At 39.5% G+C, this 28,000-nt stretch overlaps 1 protein-coding gene and 2 long non-coding RNA genes across 5 annotated transcripts; 1 reads left to right on the top strand and 2 right to left on the bottom strand.

Annotated features, from left to right (window-relative positions):
- Window positions 1-10: 10 nt before the first annotated feature.
- On the bottom strand, window positions 11-5,694 carry LOC141379976 (uncharacterized). Its single transcript, XR_012397138.1, has 2 exons — window positions 2,910-5,694; window positions 11-2,855 (listed from the first exon to the last, which is right to left on the bottom strand). It is a non-coding gene; the product is annotated as an uncharacterized lncRNA (long non-coding RNA).
- Window positions 139-25,779, top strand: dipk1b (divergent protein kinase domain 1B). Of its 3 annotated transcripts, XR_012396576.1 has the most exons (7): window positions 139-601; window positions 8,230-8,364; window positions 17,353-17,460; window positions 17,742-17,918; window positions 20,593-23,501; window positions 23,811-24,381; window positions 25,339-25,779. XR_012396576.1 is itself a non-coding variant. In NM_001128738.2 (5 exons), exons 1-5 carry the CDS (start codon window positions 536-538, stop codon window positions 21,403-21,405), a joined length of 1,299 nt encoding a protein of 432 aa, NP_001122210.1. In that variant the 5' UTR covers window positions 446-535; the 3' UTR covers window positions 21,406-21,503. The 3 variants fall into 3 exon arrangements, 1 of the variants encoding a protein (NP_001122210.1); XR_012396575.1 differs by having other exon boundaries at window positions 20,593-24,381; NM_001128738.2 differs by lacking the exons at window positions 23,811-24,381; window positions 25,339-25,779 and having other exon boundaries at window positions 446-601; window positions 20,593-21,503.
- On the bottom strand, window positions 22,734-27,892 carry LOC141379971 (uncharacterized). Its single transcript, XR_012397127.1, has 4 exons — window positions 27,750-27,892; window positions 25,326-27,704; window positions 23,821-24,371; window positions 22,734-23,415 (listed from the first exon to the last, which is right to left on the bottom strand). It is a non-coding gene; the product is annotated as an uncharacterized lncRNA (long non-coding RNA).
- Window positions 27,893-28,000: the final 108 nt, after the last annotated feature.

Genomic DNA, 28,000 nt, shown 5'->3' with positions numbered 1-28,000 from the left:
TGTAGTCAAATTGAATCGATTTTATTTATTTAAAGAGACAGTACAGTTTGTTTTCTATCAGGCTCATAATTCAGGTTCGCTTCCCCTTTAAGACGCTTTTGCGGAGTCGCAGTGAGGCCGAATCTCCAGCTGATCTCCAGTCATTCTTTCACCGTCTGAATCCGCACAGTGCGACGGAAAAAAACAAGTCCTGTAGGATCGGAATCAAACACCAGTCTTTTCAAATGTCGGATCAGCTCTTTAAATCATTACCATCATCATCCAAATCACATGTGGTCGCGCGCGGATGATGCCCGGATCGCGTGTCCTTGAGTTGAGCATCATCATCATGCTCATCGTCATCAGCTCAGGATGTTTCTCCATCTCACGACCGACTACATACGAAAATACCAGGATAAATGTGTGTTTTTCCTGCTGGAGGAGAGCGCAGGCGTGTCGTCTGTAATGGGGGAGAGCAGATGAGAAAGTGACGGCGTGTTATTTTGGAGAGGATCTTCATTTGGTGTTGAGCATCAGCATCGGCGTTTGCGTGAAGATGCCGAGGAGTTTACGCAGACTGGTGCACCTGGTGCTCTTCTGTCCCTTATCGAAGGGTTTACAGGTAATTTTTACACTTCAGTGATGGCCATTGGTCATATGTTTCTGTCGGAAAGCTCAGTGGGTCGTATGATAGCAGAACATGGAAGTCATTCCGCACAAATATAAGGGGAAACCGACGATAATTGTAACACACTAGTACTCAAATATCGGTAGCAATGGGTTTAATTTTTGAGTTAGAGTTTATTTTACACTGTGAGGACATGCCTCTGCTTTATTTTGAGAGAATAAACCCATAACTATTTTACGGAGAACAATATGAAGCTTATTTTAGAAGCTTTTTCAATTAAATGTCGATGTTTGGTAGAAGAAATGTCGTTTAAAGGTGCTAAAATAGCACATTGTCATGTTTGTAAAAGTAATACGTCAATATTTTTCATGGTTTCATGCGTTTTGTAGCCTAAGGTTACATATGTTGACATTAGAATAGCATGGCACAGTTTCATGTAGGTATAACCAGCACAAAATATTAATAAAAACAAAACGAATTAAGCTTTTTTTAAGCTAAATATATAGACCATAGCCTCCTTTGAAGCTCTTCCATCCATTATCTAAGGGTTTACAGGTATTTTCTACACATCATTGATGGCCATTTGTCATGTTTTTGTCAGACAGCTGTCATTTGATTAGATTCTTAGTCATTCAATTCAACTATGAGGTTTGGTAATGGAAATGTCTGTCAGAAAGCATTTAGAGGTGTTAAAATAGCACATTGTCATGTTTGTAAAAATGATGTCAATATCTTTCATGGATTCATGCGTTTTGTAGCCCAGGCTCACATTGTTTGACATTGTAATAACATGGCACAGTTTCATGTAGGTATAACCTGCAAAATATTAATAAAAACAAAACGAATTGAGCTCTTTTAAGCTAAATACATATATAACATATAACATACAACAACTATAACATTTTTTGAAGTTCTATCCTTTATCTAAAGGTTTGCAGGTCATTTCTACACTTCAGTGATAGTCATATGTTTCTGTCAGAAGGCTAAATTTGTCATATGATACTAAGCACAATATTACAATGAGTAAATGCTATGATACGTGAATGTGGACGTCATTCTGCACAAAGGGAAACATTTGATAGTTGTAACACTAGTACTTGAATATCTGTGGCAATAGGTTTAATTTGAGTTTATTTTAGAGTTAGAGTTTACATATTGTGAGGACATGCCTCAGTTTTATTTTAGGAGAATAAACAAACAACTATTTTACGCAAAACTCAATTAAACGATATGTTTTGGTTAAAAACTGTCAGAAAGCGTTTAGAGATGTTGAAATAGCACATCATGGTTGTAAAAAATAATATGTCAATATTGTTCATGGATTCAAGCGTTTTGTAGCTCAGGCTCACATATGTTGACATTGTAATAACATGGCATAGTTTTATTTAGGTATAACCTGCACAAAATATTAATAAAACAAAACAAGTTAAGCTCTTTTGAGCTAAATATACAGGCTCTAACATTTTTTGAAGCTCTTCCATCCATTATCTAAGGGTCTACAGGTAATTTCTACACTTCATTGTTAATAAGAGATTTAGAGGTGCAGTGTGATCCTTCAACATTTTAATATTTCATCAAATGACTTTTTAGAAGATTCGATTAAAATATATATCTACAGGGGTATTCTGTAAATCAGGCTAAAAATGTGTTCTAGTTTTTTTTTTTTGCTTGGAAAAATGTAATAAACAGTATATTGCAATGTACAAAATGATTAGGCTGTATTGATCTTATTTTATTTATTTTTTTGATGCTTGAAACTTGATTTCAGTCATCTGATATTCTGTTTTTGTGTGGACAAACAGCAGAACCGCATACAAAAAATGTGGCTTTGAAAACATCCCCTGTTCATGTAGACAAGGGCTAAGTCTTGATTATCAAGAATGCTCTTTCCTGTTTTCTTTCCTTAATCTGGCAACCTGCATGTGCAATGTCAAAAAAAATCCTCCTTCAATATTTTGAATTTAGACTGCAATACCTAGTTCAACCACTACAGACTGCACCTTTAATTTACATTTTATGAATCACCAAGGACCACAGTTATATCTAAAATGTTTTTTTTATGATCCACTAAAGACAAAGCAGACAGATATCTTGGAACAGGGGTGTCCAAAGTCGGTCCTGGAAGGCTGCTGTCCTGCTGAGTTTAGCTCCAACTTGCTTCAACACACCTGCCAGGAAGTTTCTAGTATATCTAGTAAGAGCTTCTTTAGCTGGTTCAGGTGTGTTTGATTAGGCTTGGAGCTAAGCTCTCCAGGACACCGGCCCTCCAGAACTGAGTTTGAAAACCCCGTCATGGAAGAACAGCGTAAATTAACAGTGAATGTTCAATTTTCAGTGAACTATCCCTTTAACGTACTGTTTTTCCATCACTGTTTAGTGTGTGTTTCTGCAGATTCACACTAAGAGCCCTCTTTCGTAAGTGCACTCACTATAAGTGCGCAGTGAGACCGCTTGAGACTCTGTAGGTCAGCTCTGTCAGATTCATCGCTGAACATGCCACCGATGACAAACGCATCTTTCTTTTCTCTTGTGCAAGATAAAATCGACAGCAGGGATTCGATCTGAACTTAAACAAAAGCACAACTCTGGTTACACAGATCAGTGTTAAATGGATGAAAAATTGTGCTCCAATCCTGTAGGACTTTCTTTCCTCAGTTGAAAACAAACTATTCAAATTTGTTGTTGATTTACTCATCCTGAGGCTGTAAGATGTGCTTTCCCCCCCCAGTAGTACACCAACCTCTGTATATTGTTCAAATTTTCTACTCTTTTGTTATGTTGGTGACTGTTTTCGCCCTATTGACTTCTAATATAATGACATTTTTTGGTTGCAAAGCCATGACAGCATATGATCATGCTTTCTTGATTGTTGGTGGTTTTCCCAGTTGGGGTTGTCACCAAAAGTCATCCCATTTGCTGAAACACAGAGACGTTTGTGGCCAAATTAAGAGTCAAAATCAATTCAGGGTGCTTTCACACCTGTGAATCGATTCAGTTGTTCCGAAACAGAGATTACAAATGTTACATTGTTGCAGTTCGTTTTCACCCTGCAAAGTTTCTAATCGGACCAAAAGAGCTAAAACAAGTCACGTGCGAGTAAACTCTCCTCACATTGGTCAGAGTGTCAGGGTTTATTTTGCAGCGTCCCGCTGTAAGCTGTCAGGAGAGGTGGTGGATTGGTGGTGATTGACAGGGTGCGCGCGCGTGACGTATCTGAGGAGAGATGCGGTGGGGAGGGGTGAGAAGGGTGCGCGACGATGCCTATTTGAGGACCGGGAGGGAGACTCGAGATTACCGGGAGATCATCACTCGTTTGCGGGCATCCTGAGACTCGTGAAACTTTCCACCATACTCATAATTCTCTCCTCATATAGCCGTATGCCTATTACATATCCATAAAACACTGTGATATAACCGCGCTCGGATCGGATCGCTTTCTCACTGCAATCGAACCGCTCCAGGGTTCGTTTCAATCGAGCCAAGACCGCCTCATTCAAGCGATCTCGGAGCTATTACTTTGGCACGGAACAGAGCGCAATTGCCCTGTTCACATATGCCAAACGAACCGCGCTAACTGGGCAAATGAGACAGGTTCTGAAACAAAATTGTAGGTGTGAAAGCACCCTCAGAGTGGATGAACACATCCTCAACAGCACACAAGAGTTAAAGAAGACTTTTAGCTGAAATTGTGGTCCCTGGTGATTCATTAGAATGCAAGTTAACAATTTATCGGCACTCTGAGAGTCAAGAAACAATTACTTTTCTTTGTCTTGGTCCCTTATTTATCAGGGGTCACCACAGCGGAATGAACCACCAACTTATCCAGCATATGTTTTACGCAGTGGATGCCCTTCCAGCTGCAACCCACTACTGGGAAACACCCATACACTCTCACTTTCACACATACTCGTGTTTCTTTGGATTGTGTGTTCAGGACTTTTTTTTTTGAAAGAACACACTCACACACCCACACACTGACTGAATTTAAGGATCTAATAACAGATGTCCTTATCAGCATGCAGTAATCAGATACATGTGTCTTCACAGAGTCACGCACACACAGAACATTTGCAACCTTTGGCATTCACTGGCCTTTTACACCTGAAAACTGTCCAAGAGGGGAGTTTAATGGAGTTTAATCTTGTTTGGGCACATGTTGATGAGCACTAATATCTCTCCCTCTGTGGGTTTCTCTATGTTACTCTCAGAGGTGCCGAAACTGTTCACATTAAAAACCCATTTTAATTTTAAGCACAAATCCATTTTTTAGATGACCTTTTGATGTGGCACAGATACCACATGCATAAATAAAACACTCCACTATGACATAATTCTAACCGTGACATCCTCGAGTTTCATAATGTCATTTTTTAAGACGGAAAAAACAGCACCATTGCGAATGTATTGCAAATATAAATATTCAGTTTTATTATGTATAAACTATCGGTCAAAAGTTTGAGGTCAGTAGGATTTTTAAATGTTTTAAAATAAGCTTCTCCTGCTCACCAAGGCTGCATTTATTTAATAAAAAATGCAGTACAAATTGTTCAAGTGTGAAATATTATTGCACTGTAAAATAACTGTTTATGATTAATTTTTATTATTTATTCCGCTGATTTTAAAGATGAATTTTCAGCTTCATTCAGGGTTCAACGCTAAGGATTTTTCCTTCCGGCCCGACCGGACCAGTGGTTCAGATTTTTACTTGCCCTGCCAAAATTTTCACTGGCCCCACCAAGAAAATAAAATAAATAAATAAAAAAATTGCTAATTCTTAGCCACATATTTTAAATAATGTGTCCAAAATATTGCCTGTAAATCTAGAATTTAAATGTTTAAAAATTTAGCAGTAAAATAAAGCAGTATGGAAAATGTGCAGGTATTTTATTGCAAAACAAAAGGTGACGGACTTAAAAGTGACGGAAAACTATGCAAAACATCACTTCATTTTTTTTGTTGTGTTGTACCCATGTAAATATGCACAAGACTTTTGGCCAGCGGAGAAATTAAAATGGTCGTGCCGAACTGAGTCTGGTTCTCTCAAGGTTTTTTTTCTTCACTCTCCTATTGGTGAAGTTTTTTTTCCCTCTCGGCTGTCGCCACTGGTTTGCATGGTTCAGGATCTGAAAAGCTACGCATCGATGAATTTGCTCTTCAGTGTTTAGACTCTCAATAATGACTTCAAAGCACACTGAACTGAGCTAAACTGAACTGAACTTAAACACTAAAAACTGAACTACCCTGATCCAGTTACTATGACCATTTATGTGAAGCTGCTTTGACACAATCTACATTGTAAAAGCGCTATACAAATAAAGCTGAATTGAATTGAATATCTGTTTCCACAACGTTAGAAACAGATGTTTTCTTATAGCCTCACAATGTGGTGTTGCCGTCTCTTCCCTGTACTGGTTTTTACATGGTTGTGGAAAAAAATAACATGCTCACAACATCCAATCAGATAAAAGGAACCTAAAAGCAATATGGTGTTTACAACTTCACAAAAAAAAAAAATCACAAATAGTTTCCCGATTCTAAGACTGTATATATGCATGCAATTGACAAATAGTCGCAGACGAATTAAAATTTTGTCACAAGGCAGCACTGGCCTGATCGAGCCAGTAACGATTCTCTCTACTGTCCCGAGCATCTCTCACGCTGGCCCCGGCCATCGGGCAGTCCTTATTGTTGAGTCCAGTCATTACTCCAGTCTTCAGAGTCACATGATCTTTCAGAAATCACTCTAATATTAATTATTATTATTAATACTATTATTATTATTAATTTTAATAGTAATAAAAGCAACAATGAGTCGAGTAATAATTTAATTTGAAACATCATACAGTAAGTTCTAAATAAATATTTAATAAATGCCGCCTTGATGAACAGAATAATTTTATTTAAATTATTAAATAAAATAAATAAACACAGAACCCAAAGTTGACCGGTAGTGTATATCTCATGTATTGAGTATTTTAAACATATAAAAATAACCTAGTGTTGGTGGGTAAAATGATGTCATACACATATCCTATATGCATTAAACACCTTAACCACAAATATCGTAATTTAATATGGCAATATGATAATCCTATTGTAGTTTTTTTAAACTTCATCTGTGTATGTGGAAAATAATTGTATACTTTTTTAAAAGTCATAAATACTAGCCCTCCTGTGAATTTCTTTACTTGTTTCATTCTTTCATTTTCTTGTCGGCTTAGTCCCTTTATTAATCTGGGGTCGCCACAGCGGAATGAACCGCAAACTTATCCAGCAAGTTTTTACACAGCGGATGCCCTTCCAGCCGCAACCCATCTCTGGGAAACATCCACACACACATTCACACACACACACTCATACACTACGGACAATTTAGCCTACCCAATTCACCTGTACCACATGTCTTTGGACTGTGGGGGAAACCGGAGCACCCGGAGGAAACCCACACGAACGCAGGGAGAACATGCAAACTCCAAACAGAAACGCCAACTGAGCCAAGGCTCGAACCAGCGACCTTCTTGCTGTGAGGCGACAGCACTACCTACTGCATCACTGCTTTGCCCTTTTCTTGTTTAAATATTTCCCAAATGATGTTTAACAGAGCAAGGACATTTTCACAGTATGACTAATAAGATTTTTTCTTCTGGAGAAAGTCTTATTTGTTTTATTTTGGCTAGAATAATTATGGAGGATAGTAGCATCTGTGTGCAAGTCTAATATGAACTAAGGATAGCTGATGTTGTGCTGCATCTTCTTTTGTTTAAATGTAACTGTGTAGTTACTGCAGTTAATGCAGTGAAAATCTGTTTGCTAATTGTACACACATGAACACCTTAGTGCATTGAATGACTACATTTTTATGAGCTAAACTGGGTTTTTGCGAACTGAGCATTGTATCAGTTGATGCAATAGGGTTATTTTCTGTAAATTTAAACAGTCCTATAAAACTTTAATATTTTTGCAGAAAATTCCTGGCAACAACTGCTGGTATTTTTCCGTAAATTTAACGATTTTTTTTAACAGTGTAAATAAATTAAAGCAATTGAACTAAACAACAATACATTACCTTTATGTAACTAACTTAAGTTCAGTCAAATAAATATTCTTTATTTTAGGTTACTTAACTTGGTTACGTGGAACCTGTTGACATAAAAAAGGTAATTAAAGCCAACATATCATTTTTTTGAAAACATTTAAAACCATTTAAGGTCAAAATTATTAGTCCCCTTAAACAATATTAGTTTTCAATAGTCTACAGAACAAACCATGATTATACAATAACTTGCCTAATTACCCTAACCTGCCTAGTTAACCTAGTTAAGCCTTTAAATGTCACTTTAAGCTGTATAGAAGTGTCTTGAAAAATATCTAGTCAAATATTATTTTCTGTCATCATGGTAAAGATAAAATAAATCAGTTATTAGAGATGAGTTATTAAAACTATTATGTTTAGAAATGTGTTGGAAAAGTCCTCTCTCCTTTAAACAGAAATTGGGGAAACAATAAACAGGCAGGCTTATAATTCAGGAGGGCTAATAATGCTGACTTCAACTGTATCTAAACGTTCGCTTCTATTTGTCATTCCATGTTAATTATCGTTGACATTGTTTGTCTCTTTTTAGGCCCGTTTGCCTGCAGTGAAGGTGAAGTACCTGTTGGTGGCGTGGTTTGGGATTCTGGTGGCCAGCTGGGTGATTTACATGCAGTACTCCTCCTATTCAGAGCTCTGCAGAGGACACGTCTGCACCATGCTCATCGTAAGTCACGGCATCCTCCATAATGCATGACAGGACGTCCCATGAGCGCCAGTGCTTGCCACTTTACAGTCAACACAGAATAGACACTGCAGGTTCAGACAGAGAGTGAGAAGCTGATTCATGGTGATTGACAAAAAAACAACTTTGTGTGATCTTATCAGTGGTGGAAAGAGTACTGAAAAATCATACTTAAGCAAAATACTATTACACTTACCGGCCACTTTATTAGGTACACCTTACTAGTACCGTGTTGGATCCCCTTTCACCTTCAGAACTGCCTTAATCCTTTGTGGCATAGATTCAACAAGGTACTGGAAATATTCCTCTGAGATTTTGATCCATATTGACATGATAGCATCACGCAGTTGCTGCAGATTTGTCGGCTGCACATCCATGATGCGAATCTCCCGTTCCACCACATCTTAAAGGTGCTCTATTGGATTGAGATATGGTGATTGTGGAGGCCATTTGAGTACAGTGAACTCATTGTCATATTCAAGAAACCAGTCTGAGATGATTCGCGCTTTATGGCATAGTGCGTTATCCTGCTGAAAGTAGCCGTCAGAAGATGAGTACACTGTGGTCATAAAGGATAGACATGGTCAGCAACAATATTGAGGTAGGCTGTGGTGTTGACACAATGCTCAATTAGTACTAATGAACCCAAAGTGTGCCAAGAAAATATCCCCCACACCATTACACCACCACCAGCAGCCTGAACTGTTGATACAAGGCAGGATGGATCCATACTCTCATGTTGTTGATGCCAAATTCTGACCCTACCATCCGAATGTCGCAGCAGAAATTAAGACTCATCAGACCAGGCAACGTTTTTCCAATCTTCTATTGTCCAGTTTTGGTGAGCCTGTGTGAATTGTAGCCTCAGTTTCCTGTTCCTAGCTGACAGGAGTGGCCCCCGGTTTGGTCTTCTGCTGCTGTAGCCCATCCGCCTCAAGGTTGGACGTGTTGTGTGTTCAGAGATGCTCTTCTGCAGACCTTGGTTGTAACAAGTAGTTATTTGAGTTACTGTGGCCTTTCTATCAGCTGGAACCAGTCTGGTCATTCTCCTCTGACCTCTGACATCAACAAGGCATTTGCGCCCACAGAACTACCGCTCACTGGATATTTTCTCTTTTTCAGACCATTCTCTGTAAACCCTAGAGATGGTTGCTCAAAAATCCCATTAGATCAGCAGTTTCTGAAATACTCAGACCAGCTCGTCTGGCACCAACCACCATGCCACGTTCAAAGTCACTTAAATCAGCTTTCTTCCCCATTCTCATGCTCGGTTTGAACTGCTGCAGATCGTCTTGACCATGTCTACATGCCTAAATGCATTGAGTTGCTGCCATGGGATTGGCTGATTAGAAATTTGCGCTAAAAGGCAATTGGACAGGTGTACCTAATAAAGTGGCCGATGAGTGTAATTCCTTCATATTGTCTCAACACAAATGAATTGTGTGGAATCCAGCATTTTTTTTTTACAGACTCAAATTAGACTCAAGTAGACTCAAATTACTTTTGCTGCTCGTTTAAACTACTTATTTAAAATGAATTGAAATAACAATTCCTACTGGTTTTAGGGGACAACTTAATAGTTTTTACAAATTTAGGTTGATTGAACATAAAACTATTAAGTTAACTTAATTCGTGGTGGGACAACATGAAGGAATTGTGTAAAACTCAGCATTCTTTACAGTGTATCTATCATTAATCAGTGCTATTTTCTTTTAAAGGGATAGTTCACTCAAAAATGTAGTTACTATTTTCTCCTTCTCAAATGTTTCCAGACATTAAAATATGAGGAAACACAAAAACCACACTCACTCAGTCATTCATCACAATGGGGAAAACCAAAGAACACAACTGTGATTTGTGGAGAAATGTTGTTAAGTTTCACAAATTGAGAGGTGGCTTTACGAAAATGGCAAAAACACTGTAATTGCTCATTTTCCACCATCAGGGTGATTATAAATGTGTTATTCAAGAGTTCACACTTAGCTGATGATTTACAAAGCTTATTTGGCATGCTGTCCCGGGAGAGAGCCCCGAGCTCAAGGGCTCCTCGAGCCCGGGGCTTCCTCCCGTTGGCAGAGCAAGAAGGGAGCCCGAGCTCGGTGGATCTCAGAACTCCCCTGCTGCTGTAGCTAAGGGAACGTAAGGGATTAGACAAGCTTGATTGGTATGTATGTTGAATGTCTTTGGATGGTGGGAGGAAACCGGAGAACCCGGGGAAAACCCACGCGGACACGGGGAGGACATACAAACTCCTCACAGAAACACCCACCGGTCCTATGGAACTAGGGCCGGCAGTATTCTTGCTGTGTGGCTCGCAGTGCTAACCACTGGACCGCCGTGCCGCCCAATCACAAGTAAAGGAGGAGAATAGGGGAGGAGGGGGGTTTCTTCCAAACGAAGATAAAGTGAACTGAACACTGAGGCTATTTATAGTGGCTTAGGGCTCATATAATTGGAAGATTAGTGATTAGCAAATGCGAGACTGGCCGTGATAAATCATAAGCACGTGATCCTCTCGAAATTAGTTTATGAATAAACTTCACTTAATCAGCCTGGAAGATGACTTTGTGTCTAAAAAATTAAACATCACAGAATTCAGTTGTTTTGGAGGGTCCAAAAGTCTCTGAATCTACAATTTAGCCTCATCTACATCAGGGGTTCCAAAATTGTCAACTTGCAACCCCCAAAATAACAATGCCAGTATCTTCTGACCCCCCTATATCCTCAGAGGTGGTAATAAATGTACAAATACTGCGCACACACCAATAGGACTGTAAACACAAACATATTAACAACAAAACGCAATGAATTGTAATGAGTGGCGAAAAGGTGTCAACGTTTAACATGGTGCCGTAATATCAATCTGCTGAAACTGATGCTATTTGTGTGTCGTTAATCTAACTTAACCTATGGGTTGCAATCCAATGGGAAAATAAATAAAAAATAAATAAATAAAAAAGCTGATGGGCTTTGTTTTTCTTTTAAATCTAACTATTAGTCCTTTTTTTCCCAGAGATGGGTTGCGGCTGCGGCATCCGCTGCGTAAAAACCTGCTGGATAAGTTGGCGGTTCATTCCGCTGTGGCGAGCCCAGATTAATAAAGGGACTAAGCCGGCAAGAAAATGAAAGAATGAATATTAGTCCTTTTTTATCTCTTGTTAGTTATGGATAAAATATGGAAGTTCTACTAGTTTATAAAAAGTTATTAGATTTTTGGAAATCCCCAAGCGACCCTCATTTCAGAACCACTCACTTACATCACCAAAAATAGTTTAGAAGTGTTTAAAGAAAAAGCCTGTAATATTTAGACCGGATGATCAAACTGCTAGACATTTTTTCATAGTCTACTTTTCTCATATTTACCAATGTTGCTAAAAAGTGCAGGGCACTGTATGCTGTTGTTGTGTGTGTGTATTGTTTGTCACTGTCAGGAAGTTATTGCACATCCGTCCTGAGAGAAGGGAGGAACTGGAAGATTAAAAAGAAGAAGCGAGAGAGCTGGAAGTTCATAATTATGCTCTTATAGAAACCAAATTTGTGTTCGCTCAATACACTTGATTGTGATTTTAATCATGATGTATTCCTCTCTGAGATATAAATAGGAACTTCTTCTTAGTGAGATGTTTACATTCTCAGTCAGATATTCTTTCTTAAAGGGATAGTTCAGTCAAAAATTAAATCTGTCATCATTTACATTTATTTGAGTTTCTTCTGTTGAAGAATGCTGGTGATGGACCCCATTGACTTCCAATGTATTTGTAACTCCCTCACAACAACACAGACACAGGTTGTTTCTCCAGAACGGGCGTTTATGTAAGGTCGTCCTTATGTGCTTTGCAGCTGTCGCCATGACGCCGTGAGAACTGTATAAGTAAATGAACACAGTACAAACGTATAAGAGATGATACAAACTACGATTATCTAATACATTAAAAGCAAAACAAATACCTCGTTGGTCGCTTGTCATGAAAAGAGGGTCCTTGGATTAATAAAGTCTTCTTCACTGTCCTTTTGACTTATGACAGCAGCAACTTTAAGCTTCTTAAACACATGTAACTTTACACAGCACTGACATGCGTCTCTTCATCGTCAGTCTATCCGGGAATCCATAAACAAGTCACACACATTACACGCCATTTCCTCAAAGTGACAAGTTTCCATAATAAATGTCTTAAACTACAACATATGAAATAATAACACATTTACATTCATAAATACACTTCAGCTAAATTAATAAAACATATTAGGACCTTAAATCACTAAAGGATGAAATATGAAACAAATATGTAAAATAAATGTGCGATTATGCAGAAATGCTTGATAACAGCACTTATACACTGAAAAAATTATTTAACTTATATTTTTTTGTCGTGTTTCTAGTCCAAATATCTGAAAATTCCTAAATCAAGAAGAATTTTCTAGACAAGCAAAACATATTGTCTTGTTTTGAGAAATAATATGCCAATAATAAGTGAGTTTTTCCTTAAAACAAGCAAAATTATCTGCCAATGGGGTAAGCAAAATAATCTTACGTCAAAAGAAAAAACAAGATTATTTTGCTTACCCCATTGGCAGATTATTTTGCTTGTTTTAAGGAAAAACTCACTTATTATTGGCATATTATTTCTCAAAACGAGACAATATGTTTTGCTTGTCAAGAAAATGCTTCTTGATTTAAGAAATTTTAGATATTTAGACTAGAAACAAGACAAAAAATCTAAGCAAGAAAAGCATTTTTTGCAGTGCAGTATTTTTCTTTCGGCTATAGAAGTCAGAGGTTGCCATCAACGAGCATTTTTCAAATTATCTTCTATTGTGTTCAACAGAAGATAGAAACTAAGATGTTTACACCATTTTTGGGTGAACTATCCCTTTAACAAGTTTAAAAAAAAAAAGAAGAAGAAGAAATAGATGGTGTTTTATTGGGACAATGAAAGCTGTAAAATCTATTTTCACACCGAAAGCCAAAGTTCCTCATTTTGATTTTCTTCCTTCATTTTATTTTCCAAAATGTCTTTTTAAACGTGGCACATATAAAATATGCATGAAACACTTCTTTTCTTTCTTTCCATTTTTAGTGAAGTTTCTTTATAAACTAATTTTGAGAAGATCACGTGCTTATGATTGTTCACGGCTGGTCCCTCATTAGCCAGCACATGATGCACCAATCAGATTAATCCTAATGCCGAGTTCAGACTGCATGATTTTCAAAGTAGTCGTGTCACAGATGTTTTCACACTGCATGACTATCTGGGCTTGCGTTTCGTCGCTGCTTTGTTCACACTGCAAGATGGATCGGCGACAGGGACTTTCACATTGCATGACTTTACTATAGGAAGAATCGCCGACAACTTCGTCCAAACTACGTCTCACAGCCAAAAGCACGTAGTATATCTTTTGTTATTAACTACATAAAGAGAAAGAAGCCTTTAATGGGGTAGAAAATGTACATGTTTGCTCACCTGGGTTTAAAGGGAATTAGCCATTTCTCCTCAACGTTGATAATAAACTAATTTCTTTCTGTATGAAACGTCAAACAGACACAGTTGCTCCTGAGTCCTGTCAAACCACCACTAGCTTTTCCTCCATTTCGTGGGTCCAAATAAACCGAAAAAGAGCGCTTTTAACTTCTCCCCCAGCCTCCCGCTGGCCTGCAGCAGGTATACACACACGCACACACAAGTGAAAGCTGCTCTCTCTTTGGCTGTAGGCGATCACTGATGTTATTTTCAGTCAAAACTCAATTCACACGGTATGATTTGAATCGCCGACAGCTCCAGATATTTAGTACGCCAAATATCTCACAGGCATCGGCGACTCATTGGCGATTCTCTCAGATCGCGTCTTTGATAGTTCATACTGTGTGATTGTCACTCACGTGCACGAGCAGCGATTTGCCTGTGATTTCATGCATTTGTCGGCGATTTCTCAAAACCTGTCGCCGAGCCAAAATCGGGGCTAAAATCATCCAGTCTGAACTCGGCATTACTCATTATAAATAACCCGAGTTTCTTATCTTCATCTTGAAGAACTGCCTCTCTTTCTAAATGGGCGACCCAGTGATTCGCACTGTTGCCTCACAGCAAGAATGTCTCTGGTTAAAGTCCTTACTTTACTTGTTGACATTTCTGTGCAGAGTTTGCTCGTTCTCCCTGTGCTTGTGTGGTTTTTCCACGGGTTCTACAGTTTCCTCCTACAGTCCAAAAAACAGGCAACCTAAGTAAATTAAACATACCAATTATCAAATAGTGATGGTGAAATGAAGCTTTCTGAACCAGTGAAGCGCTCGATTCAATTGTATCGGAAAAAGGTTCGTTACTTGAAGCTCTCAAAATCAGAGCTCGACGAGGACCTCTGCTGTTTAAAGTGTGGGAAAGCACTGTGTTGCAATAATGTCAAATGTTCACAACTGAACAACTCCTTCATGTAGTAATACAACAACAGTAATATAAACAAATGACTCAATTACTGTAGTTTTCACACATAAGGTATGTAACATTACACCACCGATGACTGGTAAAATTCAAGGCATTCAAAAGTATTTCCATATATCGTATTCGAACTAGTCCTTTACCCACCCACTTGTTCTAAGCGGGGATAATCTGCAAAGTGGTAATGCAAAAACGCATACAAATTACAGCAACTGTAGAAAGCAAAGGTAAAACCTGAATCCTGGACATTTTAGGAGATTCAGAAACTACAGTTGGATGCATCTTTGCAGAAAAGGCGCATCTCTGTAGGTCTGCAGAGCACGTGAGAGTTCCTGTGTGAGTGACAGATCGCACACACACAGAACCAGCAGTAGGAAACGTGCAGAGCTTCCACTGATTAATCAATTGCGAATGTTTAATTTTCTTGGACTAATACAAAAGAGTGTAAAAGGATGATAATAATAGTATTATTCATGTGTCAACACCAAATATACCTGGGTGGCCCGTCTAAGTAAAGTGTATGTGTGGGAAGCACTGGTGTGGTATGACAGGGTATAGATGGGATCTTTCTTTCTGAGATGGCTGTCAAACTGACGCTGATTCAGGCTTCTGGATCGGATTAAATTAACAGTTTTCTATTGTGCCATCCAGTGGACACAATTGGAAAAGCAGTATATTTTATTGAAAAAGTGCAGGTCACAGAATCATCTCGCGGGCCAGATCGGGCCGTACGTTTGACACCCCTGCTCTAGGAGGAGGCTATGTGAGTGAGGCTTTCAGGCTGCACTTCCCAGCTGGACTCCGTTTAAACACTATACTTTGATATGCAGTGTTTTTTTAAAGATAGTTGTAAAAGAAATATGCTAATACACTTTAGTATGGTTCAAAACCTTTTTACTATAAATTACTATTATATGTTAATGGTGGACCAGTGTAGTGCTTGGAAACGTACGTATGTAATCAATGCCTAATCTCTCGCTACACACTTTACTCACCCATGAGGGTGTTTAAACGTTTGAATCAAAATTCGAAGCAGTCACGTGGGTATTGGCGAAAATGAAGCTTCGGACGTCACTGATCACGTGATGATGGCAAAATTAATCAAGCTCCGGTACACTGTTCCATTGCAAGATGTATTGTTTTTTTGATGCATTCTTCAAAGCCTCGGCGCACAATGTTACATCACTAGCATCATAGTCAAGCTCTTAGCAAGCCGTATATCTCCTTAGCCATCTTATATCTGCCATTAGCCAGAAATAAGATGGGGAAGTTCTCGAGATCTACCTGAGCTCAAACTCCCTTGTCATCCTGCTAACAGGAGGGAGCCCAGGGTTCGAGGATCTTATAAGCTTAGGGCTCCTAGGACATCTTGGCAAACACGCTTATTACCAATCATCAGCAAGTGTGAACTCTTGAATATTGGAATAAATTAGTTTAGACAGTTTTTACTTGGAATTCTGAGATTATATCTTCACTTTTATTCCTTCTAGATTCATAATTATTAATGTTATAAATATAATCCTGACTTATTTTTTTACTATTCTGACCCCCTCCTCAAAAATCTGAATGTATTGCAATTTAGTTTTGTCCTACTGTAGATATTAACTTCAAAATTTTTAGATCGAAAACTCAATTTTAAGAAACAAAGAAAAAAATCTGAAGGGTGGTGGGGCGCACCCTTATAGATAGGGTGAGGAGCTCTGACAACCGGGAGGACCTCAGAGTGGAGCTGCTGCTCCTTCACATCGAGAGAAGACAGCTGAGGTGGCTCGGGCATCTGTTTCAGATGCCTCCTGGACACCTACCTAGGCAGGTGTTTCAGGCATGTCCCACCGGAAGGAGGCCTCGGGGAAAACCAAGGACACGCTGGAGGGACTATGTCTCTTTGCTGGCCTCGGGAATCCCCCCGAGCAGCTGGAGGAAGTGTCTGGGGAGAGGGAAGTCTGGGATTCTCTCCTAAGACTGCAGACCTGCGACCTGGCCCTGGAAAAGCGGTAGAAAATGAATGAATGAAGGATCTCATCACCATTACAAAGCTTCAAAATTTCTGTTCAAACTGGAAGAACGAATTTGCTCTAAACAACACAAAAACAGCCAATTTTCATTTGTTATGTGTCCCAGCAGTGTTTTTAGCAACAAGGCACATATATATGATTGTCAACTAATCAAAACATGTCTTTTGGTGTTTCATGACCCTTTAAAAGCCTTAAAGTTTAATTATATAACCGTATAACCTTAGATTATATATCTGAATATCTATAAATATATGTGTGAGTCCTTTTAAACACTTGGTAAAGCTCAGTGGGATTTCAACTCGTTTTGCAACATGCAAATTAACAGCCACTTTTGTAGAAAGCAGAAATGAAAGAGAAGAAAAAGGGGGAACACACAGGTGTGAAGGAGAATTCATCTGCTTAAGGATCAATCCATCATGAAACTCCTCTGTCTGAACTGACCTGTTTGCTTGATCAATTGAGAAAAGATTACAAAATGTATTTACCTTTTCTTGTAAATGCCTCTTTTCTCGCTTGTGTTACAGTGCGATCATTACCGTAGAGGGATCATCTCCGGGTCAGTGTGTAAATCTCTGTGTGAGGAGAAAACTCTGTCTCTTCATCACTGTCTTTCAACATCCCCAACACACCAGGTAAACAACAAAAACCAATTAAAAAAACAGAATAATGAAATAATAATGGGTCTCCTTTACTAAACATCCCTGTGCACAAATTATCAAAAACAAACAGTTGTGTGAAAAGCTCTTATATTGAGAGTGTATTATTCAAATTACTAACAGATAAAAGAAGTTTAAAGTTGGTATGAAACTTTAAGAACAACATATGCACGTGTTGTATGAAAAACGTACGCACTTATTGGATACAAGACACAAATGGCCTTTTAGGCAATAATATAAAATTGTTTGTGCTGCAGGTGTACAGTGCTGTATGGAAGGAGAAGGCTGTGTTAGTGAAGTGTGGGATTGAAGAGAGCATTAGAGGAGAAAATGGTCTTGATTCTCCATTACGACATGACAACAACCTCTACGACAAACCCACTCGCGGAACGTCCATGGATGAATTCAGAGCGATGCTGCATGCCTTCCTCAAGGTACCTCAATCTACTAGAATTCAGGATATAGTAGCGTGCTCGTTCCTGGAAGAATACTCAGGACTACATTTAAGGCATTTGCATTCATTGAAAAAGAGTGTTCAGGCCCTGGTATACTTCAAACTGTTATTTTTTGTTTGAGGCCAAAAAGAAGTTGAGTAAGTATACTGTTTTTAAACCTTCTGACAGCCCTTTGCTGCAGTAGGGGTTGTAAATGTCTCACACCGCTCAAGTGGACTCCTAAACACAACAACAATGGTAATACTGTGATGGTATGTTCACACCAGATGTAGATGAACCATAAAGCACAAGTGATTTGCATGTTAAGTCAATGCAGAGACGCCATCAGATGTGCGAATTCGCACGAATTGAGAATTTCGGGTGTTTGACATGCAAATCACTCTAGTTGAAAAATTAGAACTGTGGCAGATTTCATACCATGTTAACCAATCAGAAGCTTGCTTTAGTGGGGGCGTGATTATGATGTAGCGTTTGCAGTTGGTGTCCCAAAGGAAAAAACCCTGCCGACAAGGGACAACAGGTCATCAAATTCAGTCAGAAGTACCATTGAAAGTGTCTGTCATCCAGGTGCAGCTTCTGAATGAGTTGATGAACCCACAGAGCTAGGTGCACCTCCAAAGGATCCGATGTACCAAGACACAGCGCCGAATGAATATATGTTGTTTTTCAGCCTTCCTAAGACACTATTAATCTTTTGATAAAATCCATGGTAGCCATTAGCAATGAAACTGGAGTTGTCGGCCGACAGACACTCCTGCCATGACGCAAAGCCGCATCTGTCTTGAAGTGAATTTTACACGCGAATAAAGCGAGTAAACTTAAAATGTTCACGCATCTAATTACATGTGAATAGTACAACATGTTTGTGCAAGCCACATCGAGAGAAGTCAGCTGAGGTGGCTCAGGCATCCGTTTCGGATGCTTCCTGCACGCCTACCTAGGAAGGTGTTCCAGGCTTGTCCCAACCCGGAGGAGGCCTCAGGGAAGATCTAGGACACACTGCAGGGACTATGTCTCTTGGCTGGCCTGGGAACGCCTAGGGATCCCCCCGGGGGAGCTGGAGACTTCTGCCCCCGCAACCCGGCCCCGGAAAAACAAATGAAAATGAGATGAGATTTGTGCAATCAGTACCAGCTTTTTGACTTGACTCTCCAGTTTGTTCATGTTGCTAATTTAGGGTGCTTTCACACCTACACTTTTGTTTCGGAACCTGTCTCGTTTGCCCAGTTAGCGCAGTTCGTTTGGCATATGTGAATCCACCAATCGCTCTCTGATTCGCGCCAAATCAATTGCTCCGAGATCGCTTGAATGAGGTGGTCTCGTCTCGATTGAAACGAACTAAGGAGCGGATCGATTGCAGTGAGAAAGCAAACGATCCGAGCGCGGTTACATCACAGTGTTTTATGGATATGTAATAGGCAGACGGCTATATGAAGAGAGAATTATGAGTAGGGCGGGAAGTTTCGCGAGTCTCTGGATGCCCGCAAACAAGTGATAATCTCCCGGTAATCGCGCATCTCCCTCTCTTCGCGTGCACCTTGTCAAACACCACCAAACCACCACCTCTCCTGACAGCTGAGCGGGACTCTGCAAAATAAACCCCGACACTCTGACCAATGTGAGGAGAGTTTACTCACACGTGACTTGTTTTAGCTCTTTTGGTCCGATTGGAAACTTTGCAGTGTAAAAGCGAATGGCTCCAAGAGCAACAATGTAACATTTGTAATCTCTGTTTTGGAACAACTGAATCGATTCACGGGTGTGAAAGCATCCTTAGTTTCATTGTGCTGGATGTTTTTCTCCTGTCTGACTCTGAACTGCATGGATTCGAAGCACGTCCAATAGTAGCTCAAAGGTGTTCAAGACCAAAACAATCTCCCCCAAAACTAGTTTGTTTTGGTAGCCTGCTTTGAACTACTGTTATGAACTTCCTTTTGTCTGGCCTTTGCTTAAAATGATGCCATTTCAGTTCTTTTTTCGATTTGAAGTATACCGGGACCTTGAGTGATATAGATAACAGCTGTTGCTGGAGTGTCTCCAGTTGCAGTGTTCAAATCACACAGTCCTATAGTTGTAACTGTTATTAGAGATGCTTATGTCCTGCACAGCAAAGCTAATGAATGAGTAACCCTCAGCTTTCGGCAGTTCCTGAAGGTCCCCTGTAGGAGGGTGAAAACGAAGAGAGAGAACAGGGGAGGGAGTGGGGTAACATGGAAGAGAGGCCAAAAATAACTGAAGGAGCTTGAAAAGGTCACAGTCAGAACAATACACTCACTTCCAGTGTCACTGGGGAGAAAAGACAAACACACACTTAAACACAACCCACACCAAATGCTGTAAATGGCTATTCATCTGTAATGCTGAAACAGACTGTAATTTAAAGATCTCAATGACTTTTTTGTCTGTCAATACTCCTAAAATTGAATTTTTTTTGTTCATCTTCCAGGAAAAGATCCTAAAATTATAGAAAATTATATTGTATAAGACATGATTTTTCGTCATTGAAAAATCTAGAAATATTTTCTCTGGTCATAACATATATATAATAAAAGAAAGTGAACATGCTAGTAAGTGGAAAGTCATAATTCATGACTATTACATTATATTTTGTATTTTAAAGTTCTTAATTCTCTTTCATTCCCATTCTTCACAGGACAGTGTTGGAGAGCAGTCGTCTCTTAGCACGCTTGTAACTCGTGTGATTTCTTTAGCGGATGTCAACGGTGATGGCAAAGTTTCATTAGCGGAGGCGAAATCAGTGTGGGCTTTGCTTCAGATCAATGAATTTGTGTTAATGGTGGCACTGCAGGATAAAGAGCATGCTCCCCACCTGCTGGGATACTGTGGGGACCTTTATGTGACTGAACACGTGGCACACAGTGCACTCTTCAGGCTGGAGGTGCCCGGCTGGCTGGAGCCAGTGTTTCCAGAAGCGCTGGCCATAGCTCTTAACCAGTGGCTCGCTCCTGCATGGCCCCGCAGGGCTAGAATAACCATTGGCCTGCTAGAGTTTGTAGAGGAGGTGTTTCATGGCATGTATGGAAGCTTCTACATATGTGACGCAAGCCCGAGGCGGGTTGGCTACAATGCGAAATATGACTTCAAGATGGCAGATCTTCAAAGCTTGGCATCAGAGGCAACAGTAAAGGGGTTTCTACGAGGGAGAACTTGTGAGGCTAATGCAGACTGTACTTATGGACGTGATTGCACTGCGACGTGTGACCGATTAGCAAGGCAGTGCAACGTGGAGGTGGTGCAACCAAACCTGGCCAAGGTGTGCGCACTATTACAAGACTTTCTGCTCTTCGGAGCACCATCCGATCTTAGGGAGGACCTGGAGAAACAGCTGCGCACATGTGTCACACTCAGCGGACTTGCTTCGCAGATGGAGGTGCATCATTCCCTTGTTCTGAACAACCTCAAAACGCTTCTTTGGAAGAAGATCTCTGATACCAAGTACTCTTGAGACCAACGTAGGGTTGATTAAGAGAAAGGCAATGAAGAGAACTGGAGGCTTCTAGGGAAAGAAGGTAGGGATAGCAGAGCAGCCTTGGAAGACCAAGAGAATAGCTGAACTCTGCCACCTCTGGACTTGGCAAAAAAAGAAAAATGTCTAACATTAGTTGCTTTTAACAGCAAAGAGGGGAAGTTGAGTGTATAAAGGCTCAGAAATACACTACATCCGCTGTTACTTGAAGACCCTTTAACCCTCTAGAAATACCTTCAGTAAATGGTTTTTCCTTTTCCTAAAAGATTTCAGTTGAAGACCATCCAAGACCTTGCTATTACCATGAAACCCCTCCTCAAACAGTACCTTGAGTCTTGCTTGGATATCATTTTGGGTATTGGATATTGGGTTCAAGCACACAAATATAATGCTCAATGCCAAGTAGAAGCAACCCAAAGTAAGGGTTTACAAGATTTGGTCTCCATTCCGTTAATTAGTTTGACTTGTGCAACACAACTGAAGTTGCTTTAACTTTATAGGACCCCGTTTCTGAAAAAAAAAAAATCTCCTTTATTTGTAATGTCCATTATTAAAGTAAGAGCCCAATTAGGAACAAAGACAACTGAAGGACATCTCTTTTCATACATTGAATCCTCCTTATTGAATATAAATGTACGGATATTGGGATTGAGCACAAGAATAGAAAGGCCAAAATAGAAGTAAGCCAAGGGAGGAGTTTACAAGATGAGCTTTGATCAACATTCCCACACTCTTATTTGTGTAACATTTAAGACCATTTAAAACTTAGAAAGATTTTTTAGACGGAAAATTTTTTTGCAATGCAATTAAGAACAAAGACAACTGAAGAACATTCTTTGACCATGCAACCCCTTCCCAAACAATACCTTGAGTCTTCTTTGGTCAACGTAAAGGGAAGGATAATGGGTTTAAGAACAAGGATACAAGGGTCAAGGCCAAGGAATGAGTTTACGAGATGACATTTCTGCTCTATATCCCTTCTCCCTTATCTTGGCAACTCAACTGAAGGCCCTTTAATCACCTCTCCATTGAATGCCCAATTAGGAACAAACTTAACTTTACAAAATTTCTTAGACCATGCAATCAATTGCCAGACAAAACTTCAAGATACTTACTGCGTAGTGAACACAAGGGTAGGAATATTAAGTACAGGGCTAGTAGGGTCAGGTAACCCAAGAAAAGAGTGTGTGAACTGAACTGACAGGTGTCAAAGTTAGTTCCTGAAGGGCCACAGCTCTGCACAGAATAGCCTAATTAACCCTAATTAAACACACCTGATAAAACGGAGTACTACAGGCTTGTTTTAAACCTCCAGGTAAGTGTATCAAAGCAGTATTGGAAATAAACTGTGCAGGGCTGCAGCCCTCTAGGAACAGAGTTTGACACACCTGGTTTACAAGATGCTAATTTTTAGGACTTCCTTTTGGAAACAGTGCCGATTTTGAAAGATTGAATGTAATGGTGAGAGCACAATTAGAAACATAGGGCAACTGCAAGACTGTACAAACCCCTTCTCAAAGTATCTTGTCTGCAAATGATGGTCTTAAACCCTCAGTTGCTTCTTAAAGTAGATATAAAAAAAACAGAGCATGAAACAAGAGGTATGGTTTGGAAGCTACTTTCTTGTTGAAACTTGCAACACAACCCAACACAGAATTCACGAAATGGGATTGAGTAAAAGTATACATGTCTTTTTACAGAGTGTATGTTGTGCTAGTTGTGTGTGTGCTTGTTCTAGGAGGATGTTTGCTCTTATGTTGTAGTTTAACAGGAAGGACACTCAATTTTGAAGTGATCTAGAGTGTTTGTGAAGGCATTTGTTATGCTGAAACTGTGACATTACTTACTGTGTTTCTCAGGGTCAGTGTGTTTGTATGAATGCGTTTGAGAAAGGGTTGGTATTATTAAATATAGAGGAAACAAAATTATGGAGTCACGTTAAAGGATTGGTTAACCCAAAGATGAAAATTCTGTTGTTAATTACTCACCCTTATGTTGTTCCAATCCCCGGAGACCCTTTGTTTAGACCTCATCCTCCATAGGCAGCAACGGTCCTATGTCATGCGAGTTCAGTGGTTGCACAAGTGTTCTTGGAGCTTTGTATGATTCAAGTTGAACCACCGAAGTCAATGCAATGTCTTGACAAGGTTTTTGGTTTGTTTTTCTGGACTTTACACAGCTCATTAAAATGGACAAACGTCTTGGGGCAGGGGTGGCCAACCCTGTCCCTGGAAAGCCACCTTCCTGCAGATTTCCGTTGCAACCCATATCAAACACACCTGCCTGTAATTATCACGTGGTGTTCAGGTCCTAATTAATTGGTTCAGGTGTGTTGGATAAGGGTAGGAACTGAAATCTGCAGGAAGGTGGCTCTCCTGGAACAGGGTTGGCCACCCCTGTCTTAGGGCATAAGTCTCAAACTTCTCAAATTCCTGGAGGATTTTAATTCCTTTTTTGTTCCAACCCTATTCAAACAAACCTGATCCAACTAATTAAGGTGTTCAAGAGTAGTCCTGAGTACCCTGATTAGATGGATCATGTGTGTTTGAATAGGGTTGGACCAAAACTGTACAGAGATGTGGAACTGAGTTTGAGACCTATGTCTTAGTCTAGGGCTGCCCAAATTTGGTCCTGGAGGGCCTTTGTCCTGGATATTTTAGTTTCAACCCCTATTAAACACACCTGAACCAGCTAATCAAGCTCTTTCTAGGTATCCTAAAAAGGTCCAGGCAGGTGTGTTGAAGAAAGTTGGAGCTAAACTATGCAGGACACCTAAACCGCATGTCTTTGGACTGAGGGGAAAACCGGAGAATCCGGAGAAAACCCACGTCAACACGGGTAGAACTCCACACAGAAATGCCTAGTTGGAACTCAAACCAGCTACATGCTAACCACTAAGCCTTTAGAAATTAATAACAGAACTCATTTTTGTCTGAATTAATCCCCTTAAACCAGGTGTGTCCAAACTACGGCCCGCTTGCCATCTGCGGCCCGCAATCAGTTTTGTGGCGGCCCGCGAGGCTTTTTATAAATATCAATAGAATCTGGCCCGCTATACAAAAATGATCGTAATTCAATAAATAACCACCGGGTGTCGCTATTACATGCATTCAATTAAGCAGCAGTTCTTGTTATGATCTATCTATCTATCTATCTATCTATCTATCTATCTATCTATCTATCTGTCTGTCTGTCTGTCTGTCTGTCTGTCTATCTATCTATCTGTCTATCTATCTATCTATATACACACAGTTGAAGTCTGATTTATTAGCCCCTCTTTGATTTATTTCTTCTTTTTTAAATATTTCCCAAATGATGTTTAACAGAGCAAGGACATTTTCACAGTATGTCTGATAATATTTTTTCTTCTGGAGAAAGACTTATTTGTTGTATTTCGGCTAGAATAAAAGCGGTTTTAATTTTTTTATGAACCATTTAAGGTCAAAATTATTAGCCCCTTAAGTCTTCAGAACAAACCCTTGTAATAAAATAACTTGCCTAATTACCTTAACTTGTAACTTGATTAACCTAGTTAAGCCTTTAAATGTCACTTTAAGCTGTATAGAAGTGTCTTAAAAATATCTAGTCAAATATTATTTACTGTCATCATGGCAAAGATAAAATGAATCAGTTATTAGAAATGAGTTACTAAAACTATTATGTTTAGAAATGTGTGGAAAAAAATCTTCTCTCCGTTAAACAGAAATTGGGGAAAAAATAAACGGGGGCTAACAATTCTGACTTCAACTGTATATATATATATATATATATATATATATATATATATATATATATATATATATATATGCGTGTCTGTGTGATGTGTGTAAAATTTGGCCCGCGACAACGTTGTTTTTTTTGCATCTGGCCCTCGGCCCAAAAAGTTTGGACACCCCTGCCTTAAACCAACAGTAAACTGTTTGAGAAATAGCAGTTCTAGTGACTATATCTTGCAGGTATGTTGAGCAAGTGTGTAATTGAAGCTGAAAGGGTGTGCGCTTACTGTAAACACTACTTCCCTCACAGTAGATCTTTTATAAATGGTCAAACTACAGTAACAGATCACATGGGATTCATACACATGCGAGAGTTGTTTTCACTGACATAAGGCATGAAAGGACAATGAGCTTCTGTCTTCTTGTGTGTTCTAGGCTTTAATATAATTTATGTTGTTGAATGAAGTGAATTTATGTGCATTTAAGTCATGTTTGTCATTTTAATTCTTTGCCTCTGGTACAGAGAGCAGCTCAGTTAGTGTGTGTGGCCTCGTTCGGGCTTTGAAAAACTAATTTATTTACTGCTATCATTTTGTTCAGCTGTTATTCAAGGATTAGTAAATGTTTGGAACTCAAATTGTGCGTTTGTGTGTTTTATTTAAAAGTTTGTTTCTTTGGGGAGCACAGGCACACAATTACAGCATTCGATGAAAGGACAAACACGGATCCTTTTACCTGACCTTCAGAAGAAACAAGGAATCTGAATATATTAGTGCCTCCCAAAACCAATCCCATTTAAGGCAGTACTCACACTAGACATGGTTGCTTTGAACCGTGCCAAAGCATACTTGTCCCCCATCCCCTTTCCCCCGACGGCCTGCAAGCACAATACATTATTTACCTTCTGAGCACGCTTACATCATCGATGATGTGACTGTTCAGTTTAACAGCAGAGAAGCGCTGTCGCTCAGCAGTGGACATTGCTTTAGTTATATTGCTTAGGGAAACGCAGTCAAATATGTCGCTGATCAGATCCACCACTTTTGACGCTCATAAATTTTCATGAAAGTTCTCGTGCTGCAGGTATTAGGAGGTTTGCTGAAGGTGGCAGCTGATGTGCAGCAATGGGTCTTTAACCACTTAAACTCTGCTGCTATTTTGGGATTTCCGCCTGGATTTTGCCTACCCAAATTTAAAAGCTTCCCAAATCCACATGCAGAGGTGTAACAGCAAAAATTTGGTATCATTTTAAAGAAAACCCTTTGAATTTTCATAAAACACTATTGAACGTGTTTAAAATAACTGTATATGTCGTCTGTGTTATAATAATAATATATATAAACACCTAAAAAAGAGGCGCTTTTTTTTTTTTTAGAAACTCAAATTTGAAAGTGTACCTTTTAGGTTCTGTGTGGTCTAGCGTGCTGTATTTAATTTTGGTGGTTCGTGCACATATCTGTAATCATAGGAAAAAAGAAAAATTTCTCTACCATAATCTATGCAAAAGTTATCGTATTCCAACTGATGAGAGGTGCTGTACAAGCCACAGAGACCGATCATTGTTTACATATTTCACTAATCTTTTGTTTGATCAAACATAATTCACTGTGTTTGGACCACGTCAGAAAAGGATTACTTATGCACATCACCTCAAAAACAGAGGAGAATGGCCCTGAAGCACACAGCATAAGGTAAGAGATGACAGCTCTCTGTGCTATCTGGGGCTGCTTAGTGATCATGAATGTATTGTTTACATTTCTGCGCCATGGAAATACCACAATTCATTCAACAACTCTTTGGAATATGAATATAATTCAGTAAAAAGGATGCTAGAACTGTATGAGCACCGGCAAGAGCTTTCATTTGAGCTATAACTTGTACATGTGTCATATAAAAAAATATGAAAATGAACCAATGTAAAATAGCCAGCTCGGGTATCCAAAATACTGTGTATTTAAGTGTAAATAAGTGTAAAAAAATAAGTGTAAAACTTTTATACAGTAGAATAAAAACTAAAGAGATGCATATGTGCATAAACTATAGATTCTACACTTTCAAACGACACCACTTACGGAGGTCTGGTGCAACGCTAGCCCTTTAAATCTTAAAGCGAAAGTCGATGACGTCTCAGCAGAGTTTTTAATAAACTATGACAGTTTGAGGGTATTTAAAATTGAAAATGATTTATAAATCCATCTGAAACAGTCCCTTAAAAATGGTGTTGCATTCTCAAATTCGGGCTCAGATGCGCTTTGCACTCACACTACAAGCATACCACGCCAAAGCCCAACCAAACCGTGCTCTGGCACACCTTTTCCAGCTGGGCCAGGGCCAGCCAACTGAACCACTCCTGGCCATGATTTGGAGCACTCACATTTGTCAAACAAACTGGGACACATGGTTTCACACAGCCTAGTGTGAGTGCACCCTAAAGCAGGTCGCACACCAGAAGCGCCGCTCAGCGACGCGCAACACCACGCAGCGCCATGCATTTTAGAATTCTAAACATAGGTTTTTATCAGGCGCTTCACACACCGGCGCCGCAAGTCGGCGGCGACCAGCCTCGACTCAGGACTCAGTTCATATTTCAGCCGCGCCACAGAGCGCCATCTGATTAGTTTCATGTTAAATATCATGCGAATGTGCGCGTCTGGTGTGTGATACTTTAAACTGTCATGCGCACGCAGTGTCGCGGGGCCGAGTGGCGCTTCTGGTGTGCAACCTGCTTAAAAGGACACAGTAAAAGCACCAAAACAAAAAAAATGAATGCACACCAAAAACATTCAAACAAACCTCAGACAAGCTATTTATTATTGAAATACATTTTATTAATTTCTATATTTAAATGTTTCTAATGA

This window comes from Danio rerio, chromosome 21 (genome assembly GCF_049306965.1).
Source record: "Danio rerio strain Tuebingen ecotype United States chromosome 21, GRCz12tu, whole genome shotgun sequence".
Classification (NCBI taxonomy): Eukaryota; Metazoa; Chordata; class Actinopteri; order Cypriniformes; family Danionidae; genus Danio; species Danio rerio.
The sequence above is the reverse complement of the archived record's forward strand: the minus strand, read 5'-3'. Positions and strand labels throughout refer to the sequence as shown.